The 9,853-nt window shown below is 32.0% G+C and overlaps 1 protein-coding gene across 1 annotated transcript in view; it reads left to right on the top strand.

Annotated features, from left to right (window-relative positions):
• Positions 1-3,110: 3,110 nt before the first annotated feature.
• Positions 3,111-9,853, top strand: part of LOC117109611 (serine protease 33-like) — a 10,735-nt gene continuing 3,992 nt past the window's right edge. The window contains exons 1-5 of the mRNA XM_033251992.1: positions 3,111-3,249; positions 3,862-4,039; positions 4,932-5,194; positions 8,016-8,155; positions 8,645-8,798. Of these exons, the coding sequence (XP_033107883.1) occupies positions 3,150-3,249; positions 3,862-4,039; positions 4,932-5,194; positions 8,016-8,155; positions 8,645-8,798 (835 nt within the window). The 5' untranslated portion in view covers positions 3,111-3,149. The remainder of the gene's footprint in view (positions 3,250-3,861; positions 4,040-4,931; positions 5,195-8,015; positions 8,156-8,644; positions 8,799-9,853) is intronic.

Consider the following 9,853-nt stretch of genomic DNA (forward strand, 5'->3'; position numbering starts at 1 on the left):
CCTTCGCCCCCATCAGCCCCCCCCCCCTTTCAAGACATCTCTAGATACGCCAATGACTTACATAGCCAGATGAATGAAAATACTCAATGGATGTGCCACCAAATCGTAACCAGCCTTCACCATGCCTTCACGATGTCACCGGGGACGCAACTACCAAAAAACTATTTTGGCAGCGAGCCCCCACCCCCACCCACTAGTAACGGAAAATATTATGACGGCCCTCTTTATTATTTCTGATAATAGAACCTAATTTTAGTAGTCTTATTTTTTTTTTTCAGTTTAGGAATGTCTAAATTTAGTTACACTAGCAATTCCGTATTATATTTATAAATTTTTATATAAAATCAAATTTTTCTTAAGAACTTTTGCCGGGAATGCGCCTTTAAACGTATTATCCAAAAAATCCAATCAGCAATTACCTCAACAACAGCCTGACATAAGCCTACATAATAAAAGTAAAAACAAGAAAATATCTGTTATTTCAAATTGTCGTATGTTGGACAATTCTCCCAGTCAGAAACAAACGTATCAACGACATCACTAAGAAATACTGTAAAGATTTGAAAATCAAAATCATTTTTGACTTATTAAAATTTGGTAAACGTAAGATCTCATTCTTAAGACTCAACGCCCTATGATTGTATATCAATTTAAATGTGATGCATGTAGTGCAACCCGGATGGCGCGAAACTACTCGCCAATCCAAACAAGAGCACCTAACAAGGGATACAAAAATTAAAGTTTTCCAACATTTCGAAAACAATCTTGAATGTGGTAAAAGATGTTATGAAGCCTGTTTTCAAATCATCGACACAGCCAACACAGAGTTTCAACTGGCAATGAAATTCCTACACATAAAATGGGAGAATACATACTTTAACAAACAAGTTCGCCAAGTCATCCTCACGCTATCTATCTAATTTAAATTTCTGACCATAGTCACTTTCGGTTATTCACCATAATCACACCATATTATACAAGAATGCATCATGCATGCATTAATCTTTCTGGATAAATATGAGAGCAGCATTATCTGTTTTTTCTTTCTTTTAGGCCGATGGTTAATGCTTTAACAGAAACATGTTCCGAAAATTAAAATAATACTCTTTAATTTATCCGCTGTATAGTATTCTTTATTTTGAATCGTCATTTTTTTTTTGGGGGGGGGGGGCAATCTGACTTTTCATTTACAAAGGAAAATACTCTTCTTGTCGGAATGACGCTATTATGAAAAAAAAACTTCGAGAAGATACAAGAAATCCGAATTGGACTTAAATTTTCTACATAACTGTAAATTCGATGTTTACTCCGAATTAAAAAGAACAAAAATCCACATTAAAAAAGAAAGCGAGTTAAATTTATAATTTATATTGTTAAAATGGGGGTATCCCAGTGGAAAACAAGGTGATCCGCCCTGAGGGAGAACCTTACAGTGTCATGTGTTTGACATGGTTGGTGGAGCATGCAATGCCCCCAAAAAGATCCAATCGCTCCCGGACCAGAGCATTCCCGCAACCCCAGGCAAAGTTAAAATGAAAAGAGATTGTGTATACGATAAAAAATATTTTCACAAATCAAATCAAATGACGTCATAATCATGGGAAACTGATAAAATCTTAGGAGGCCTAGTGAAACTAAATCGTTTCAAACCGTGCTAGTGTGAAAACTTCTCTTATTTCTTTTATTTTCTATATGAACAATTGCTTTTAGCTTTTTATCGTTGATCGTTATTGTCATAGTGTAAACAGGCATTAAGGCTGGTCGAATATAGCCCTTATACGCAATCATTAATTTTTGTGTTGAGACCGTCTTTAAATTTGCGTAACATATACAACTTTGCCAATCATGGGGTTCACATGACTATCCCATTTTAACTTTGATTGAATTATCACACCAAGTACTTTCATCTCATTAGCAATAGCAAATATTATGATGTTAGATAGCGGATATCCTGGTCTGAATTATCTTCATTATCCAGTTATGCGAATGAATTTATGCAAAAGGCTGTGTATGCCAAATATTTTAATATGTTACCATTAAGCAATTTAAAAAACAAATTAGCATACATCAAAACATAACGGTAACAGCTAAAGAAATAATTAAGCCGAAGGCTATAATTTATTTTCAATAGGAACTTGAAATGGACCCAAATGATTGTTATTACTAGTCAAGTTATTACATGCCACCTTTTTGTTCTCTTTGTAGTATTATTAAATATTATATGCCTATATTTTATCATTTTAAGCATGTTAATGGATATTGGCATGCTATCGAGAATGATTTTTCTTTTTGTTCTTTTTGTTCTCTTTGTAGTATTATTAAATATTATATGCCTATATTTTATCATTTTAAGCATGTTAATGGATATTGGCATGCTATCGAGAATGATGTGGACTTTTATTTGACATTGATATAAATTCTTTAATCGATAGATCGATAATGATAATGACGTATTAGCATTTGTTATTTTTTGGTAAGGTTGTGAAAAATGATTATTATCTGACACAGGTTGAGGTTATTTATTTCAGACCACTAATGAAGATCTGTATTTCGAATAGAACTTGAGATATCTGTAACTTTATTTTCACCGAGTGTCAGATCGTCAACATACTTGGATACAAATGTTCACAGGTTTTTCGTCTTGAAAGTTTTGAAAATGATGGGAGCAAGAATTGTTTCCTGAGGAACCCCCTCCTGTAAGTGGTTTAACCATCCATAGTTTAAGGACTTCATTTATTTAAATCTCTGCCTTCTATTGTTAACAATGGGGTGCAATGATGCCAGACAGTGGGTCCAAGGTCCCCGATGGGGTGGGAGCGATGTCCCCGACGAAAAAAAGTCGGCTTATTTAATCGATAATGAGGTCTACTACCCATTGCATGATTGATGGACAAACATTGATATTAAGAAAATTATTAAAAGATATGTTATGGATTTTGTGAGAAAAAGGGGTACCGTTTTGACTCATTTACTGTGTTAATGTGTCCAATGAACCGTTCAGGTGGCGGAAAGTTTTCCTTATGAGCCGCGGAACTAATGATAATTTGATCATTTTTATAGTTAGATAAGAGCTATTACATCATATTAGTTGTTAGTGCGGTGTTGTCGACACTGTAGTAAAGAACATTTCATATTCAATATTTTTAAGGATGTCTACGCAACACCTCTCAAAAGTGATGTTGGCAATTATTATTACTTTTATTTTATCAGAAATCCTGTTGCAGGTTAGTGGTACCACCACGATAGAAGGTAATTTCTTCCGTCAAAATACAATAATAACAGTACTCAAATAGGAAAATAATTATTGTGTAATCGTATGAAGCATAGGCCTTTGTTGCATGAACAATGTTTGGCGACATTTGAACCAACTTCTCGCTATCAAGGCGAGTATCATACCGCTTAGACCACAGAGATCTATACGTTAATAGTCGCAATTCTGAACCTTATACAACTGACATTTGCGCTCATACAAATAGGAGCTAAGGTTAAGCTAGGCGTCAGAATTCAAATCTGTTTCAAGCAATTGAGTTTTCACACTAGTCCTATGTGTAATGTGTATATTTATGAAAATATTTTTGAAAAAAAAAAATATTATTCATGTTAATTATAAGACATTAATTATTTTAGACATTGTCAAACAACAAAATGTTTTTCGTTTCTGAGCTACCAGTTAAACCAGTAAAAATCTAAAAAATATATATATAATATACGGTACTCTATGCAAGCGACGGAAAATACAAACTATATTTCATTTCATTTCATTATATTATCAGATATATTTTGTTTGAATTAGCTTTTTAATTATTCAGATTATTTCACCATCTATATTCAAAGTATTAGTCTGATAATACATTATTTTAGCATCTGTTACTGTATGTGGAATGCAACAAACTCAAGCAAGCAGTTCTCGTATTGTTGGTGGTGAAGATTCTCAGCCAGGAGAGTGGCCCTGGATGCTTTCGTATAATAACTATGGTACACATTTCTGTGGTGCATCTTTAATCAGCGAACAGTGGGCCATAACAGCTGCTCACTGCGTGTAAGACGTTCTTTTACATTTTGTCTGCCTTAAATATTACTAATTTTATTCACACACCAACAATTTACTTAAAATCAGCTTAAATTCATCTTAAGTCAAATTTATCAATATTGCTTAGCTTAAAAATTGCTTAAAACTAGGAAGTCAATTGTACGGAAGCGCCATCTAAGACAATTTTTAAGCCAAGATTTTGCTAAGATGGTTTAATAAATCAGCTGAAGATATTTATTAGGGACATCTTAACTTTTTTTGACTTATGACATTTGCTAAGCTGAGATTGATAAATCCCGGGCCATGTCATTAATTATATGTGGACGAATGTAAACTTACGCTTTTGAGAATGTAATACTTTACCAAATTCGTTTGAAGGTATAATAGCAATATAAAAAATCTAAAACATAAATGCTCTCAATATCAAATGTCAAAATTTATATATAAACGATAAGCTTCAAAAGTTGGAACAAGTCAATCGTCCAGTCACTAAGCTAAAATTTACCAGACATTGCTTTCGGGCATTTCTTTAGGAATGCCCAGAGAGCATAGGCTCTACCTTCGAACAGGTTTACTAAATTTACCATAATTATTTATAACCTTTTTTTCATAGGTAAACTTAATTTTAATCGATAGCAGTAAACATTAAAAATAGGCGCACGGTCGACCGTGTCGATAGCGATACCCTAATTAATGAATAAATTTCAGGCATTTTATTCTCTCCCATGTCCTCTAGCACTTATTATTGCGATATTGCAATACAAAATCACATGCATCTATAAAAAATGTATTATTTTTTTTTCGAAAAAGATTGAGAATATTTATTGAAATATTTTGTGATAAATTGCACTAATTCATGATTCATCTAAAATATCGTATGGGTATATTTTTCCATCTCCAGTTCTTCCACCAGTTGGATGAATATTACTGCAGGAATAACAACTTTGGACGATAATTCTGTGTTTCGTGCAAGTGTCCGTATTGCTGAGACATTTATCCATCCAGAGTACGATGATGATGTTTATTATAATGATATTGCATTACTTAGACTCGATTCACCGGTACAATTTAATAAATTTGTTCAGCCAATTTGCTATGAAAGCTTAGAATATCTACCCGATACAGTGTGTCATGTAGCAGGATGGGGACTTTTGGCGGAATATGGTAAGACTGTGATTTAAAATTGTATGCACGGAGGGCCAAACTTTGATATCGGTCCATTACAACATTCGTGTAGTTTATTGCAACACTCATTGGTTTAAAATAATCTAACAGTGCCTCATTTACAGTTACCCACTTATTGTTTTCTGTTTCCAAAAATTTGACTATTAATAATAAATAATGATAATGATAAGATAATTTGAGTAAGGACCAAAAGTTTGTGACGATTTACCGTCCAGACGCGTGCACAGATCTGGAGCAAATATATCGTAGCACAATTCTTTTAAGTGTCTTACCATTAATGACATTTCTTGAGTTCAATATTTATGTTCATTATCGTTACAAAACAATTTTACACTAGCACCAGTCTCTAAAATATTGGACGAGGATTTGCCACGCTACAAAAGTAACACCTGTGAAAATTCACTACTGAAATTACGTTAGTACAGTGCAGATTAATAATCAGTATAGCAGGTACGTGAAACGTACCACTTCAGTGAATGCGGCTGATATACAAACATGTATGTTCACTGAATAAAGCGAAATAAAATAAAGTGACCATATTAATCACCAAAATATGTCGATGCGTGACAAATAAGGAATCGTCACAACATTTTAGCATCTACAAAATAATTTTAGTGTTTTAATACCGTAAAACCTCGAATTGAAGCCAAACAATGTACGTAATACTCCATTGCTGGTTGTCTGTACAATATCGGAAGAAGAAGAAGAATACACTGTACATGAATTTAAAAAAACAAATAAATTGAAAGCAATCTTGGTTTATACAGTAGTTTTAGTGAATTATTGCCGGTTAAAACACTCCATGATACAGATTGATATTACAGTGGCCTTATGTATTGTTTCATAATACAAATTCACAAGATTTACTGCATTCATTTTGAAAAGAAGCCCTCCTCTTTACTTTGCAAAAGTAGCCTCGAACTCTATCCATAGTATTCCAGGCTACGGTCTTTTGCACTCTTCAAAAGCTGAAAGAGTGGGTGGTGGTGTCGCAGTATACCTTGACGAACGATTTCAATATAGGCCTACAAGGCGAAACGATCTATCTTTCTTTATCTCAACTAATTCCGAATCTCTTTTCATTGAAATCAGTTCGCATCCCAAAAAATATTATTTATATACTTGGTGTTATCTATCACCAGTATTACAAATGAAAACGTTCAATAATAATATTGCCATAGTACTTGACAACATGAATAATAACAAAATTGTTTATTTAGCTGGAGATTTTAATATTAACGTACTAAATTCTAACGTTCATAATTATACTGCCGAATTTTTAAACACCGTGTTTTCATTAACTTTTTATCCACTTATAACTAAGGCTACAAAAGTTACAAGAACTGCTATTCTTATTGACAATACTTTTCCAGCAATATACATGACAAAATTTATCGTGGAATTAATTGTGTATACTGATATTTCCGATCATTATCCTGTGTTCTCATTAATTGATAATAATATACCGTCCAACCTCTTTTAATAACCGATACGGTATGTTTACTGTAAAAGAGTAAATGATAGCTAATTCTTTAAAAGAAGAGCTTGCTCAAGTCAATTGGATAAATATTTAATATCGAAGATGATTTAACACAAGCTTATAATAAATTTCAAACTAAATTCGATTCTGTATATAATAAACATAGGCCTATTAAAACAATACAGTACGTTATAGGAGAGATTTTCCGAAAGAACGAAACAATGCATTATAGTCAAATAAAGTCAATCGATACTACAAACAAGCTTTATATGAAAATTTTTAAAAACTAAAAAAATAGAGACAAAAACAAATATATTAAGCATAAAAATGAATTAAAATGTCTATTAAAGCTTGAAAAAAGGATTATTTCAATGAAAAATTCAATAACCAAAAATAAGATATTTATAAAACATGGCAAACTATCACCAATGTTCTTGGCAAAATGAATACGAAAAATATGCCTTCGTATATGTTGCATATGATAACAAAATTACGGAACCACAAGCTATTTGTTCGCAATCTAATACGGTATTTATTTTGTTAACACTATAGGTCAAGAAAATTCTACCTGTATTACTACAAATTTTAATAATGAATCATTTACTTTTTCCCTACCATTTTCCTACCTACCATTTACTTCTTTTCTACCCAACCTCTAACTCGATGTTGATTTATCCAGTTACAGAAGTAGAAGTTTTTGATTTAATTATTGATTTAAAAGATAAAAAAGTGCGAGAATTGACGGTCTATCTAATAAAGTCAAAAAGCAGGTAGCAACTTATTATATCTAATACCTTATCACATATATTCAATATTTCTTTATTATATATCCGTATTGTTTGAAAATTGCGAAAGTCATACCAGTATGTAAAAAGGAAGATCTACACCAATTTAATAATTATCAGCTTCCCTTTCCTTGATTCTCAAGAATTCTGAAACGTATTGTCTATAACCGATTATATATTTTCTTTAACAAGTACAAGATTATATTCCAAAAACCAATTCTATTTTAGAAAAAAAATATTCTACATAACTTGCACTCATTGATATTTTCGATAAAATTACTAATGCACTTTCTAAGCTCGAATACACAATTGAAGATTTTCTTGATCTTTTTAAGCCCTTTGATAGGCCTACCATTAATCATAATATCCTTTTACTTAAACTTGAAAATTATGGTAAAATAAGTTTTAGTTTATTGAAAATGGTCGGCCAAATGCAGTATATAGCTTTACTCGGTCTGCTATTTGAATTAGCATATCCAGTAAGACGTGTATTACTGGATATAGTTTCACATAAACAATGCATATTTTTTACAAGGTACCTATCCAAACACGCTGCAAGATACAAGTGTTCCACTACTGAGTATCGAAGAATGCCGCAGACTTCTTTTTAAGTTTAACGTCACTGACAATATGATTTGTGCTGGATATGCTTCTGGTGGTCGAGACACTTGCTCAGTAAGTTAATATTTTTGTAATAATACTTGATATTACTTAGGTATTCAAATGCATTTGTATACCATTGCATTTGCATGATGGTGAATAAAAATAAAGATTTTTTAAAAATACCGAAAAAAAAAAAATTAGAAAGATTTATGGATTTATATATTCTTAAACCATGATTTTTTGAAATGCAATGGTGATGTTGATGATTGATGATGATGATGATAATAAATATAATAATACCAATAGGCCTAACTATAACACTAACGATAGGGATATAAGAACAAAAAGAAAATACAATAATAATAACAATTATGATTACAATGATAGTAATGATGTTGATGTTAAAAGAACGACGATATTTATGATAATGATTAGTATTTTAGCAATAGTAATAATACTGATTATAGTAATAATAATAATAATGATAATAATAATAATAATAATAATAATAACATATGATAATAATGATAATAATAATTGATTAAATGCATGTTTTGACAGAATGATAGCGGTGGTCCTTTGATGTGCAAATCAGATGATGGTACCTGGAACCTTGTCGGTATCACAAGTTGGGGAGTAGGATGCGCTCGACCAAATAGACCGGGAGTATACACTAAAGTGTCTAAATATGCTGAATTCATTCAGCAGACAATCAGTAAGTTTACTTGTGAATGTATTAAATGAACACCTGTAAAAAAAACTTTATACACGCCAAGCTCCGGAGGAAAAATAGTATGTTGTGGAACTGCTTTTTTTAAGACACAAAAGGGTGATGGACGAAACACTCAGGAACGGTATAGAAACAGATGTTTGAATATTTAAAAACCGAGGGAAAGGGACTAACCTTAGGCCTAATCATCGAAGGCATCAAAATACTGTATAGCATAAGACAGTTTTTTCCTAAATCCACATATTAAGTATGCGATAATATTTTTCCATTATTCCACACAGTTGGGTTATGTCGGTTATTTTATACAAGTTTACATTACTGATTTTTTGGTGCCAAATCATCTTAAGAATTATGTTTAGGTATTTTCTGTACGCAATAATAATAATAATAATAATAATAATAATAATAATAATAATAATAATAATAAAAATAATAATAACTGTCTCTTATACACATCTAGATGTGTATAAGAGACAGCAACAATACCTAATCAAGAAGCCTTTGAACAATGATAACCACACAAGCCTTGTATTGTATATAATAATAATAATAATAATAATAATAATAGTTTGATTTGTATAGCGCATCATGCGAAAAAGCCTCTATGCGTTTGGTGATTGAGCTCTTTGAGTTTGACATTTTGAAAAAAGTTTATGTTATTTTATGAAACTAAAAAACTTACTCCTTAAACTAAGGTATGGTTGGCCTTTGGTTCAGCTGTTTTTTTTTTCATGCTGCTGGGTGTCCATCCACCCTCCCATCGGCGGCCACTAAAGACCACCAGAAGGGGTTGCCGGAATTAGTCGCCGAGGACTCGACCGGATGCAGTTTATAACGTCGTACCCAGGTCACTATAATTTTATACTACACTTACATACGCTAAAATAAACTATAGTTAAACTATTCCCAGAATTTTCGGGTCAGCAGTCAGCAAATCAAGAAAACAAAAATTTCTTAAGCTTTTGACTTGGATATATTCAAACTTGTAGCTTCTCTTGTGTCAGTTGGTAACTGACATAAAATAATAATAATAATAATAG

This window comes from Anneissia japonica, unplaced genomic scaffold, assembly GCF_011630105.1.
Source record: "Anneissia japonica isolate Jap-2015-1 unplaced genomic scaffold, ASM1163010v1 scaffold287829_len2072220_cov186, whole genome shotgun sequence".
In the NCBI taxonomy this organism is placed as follows: Eukaryota; Metazoa; Echinodermata; class Crinoidea; order Comatulida; family Comatulidae; genus Anneissia; species Anneissia japonica.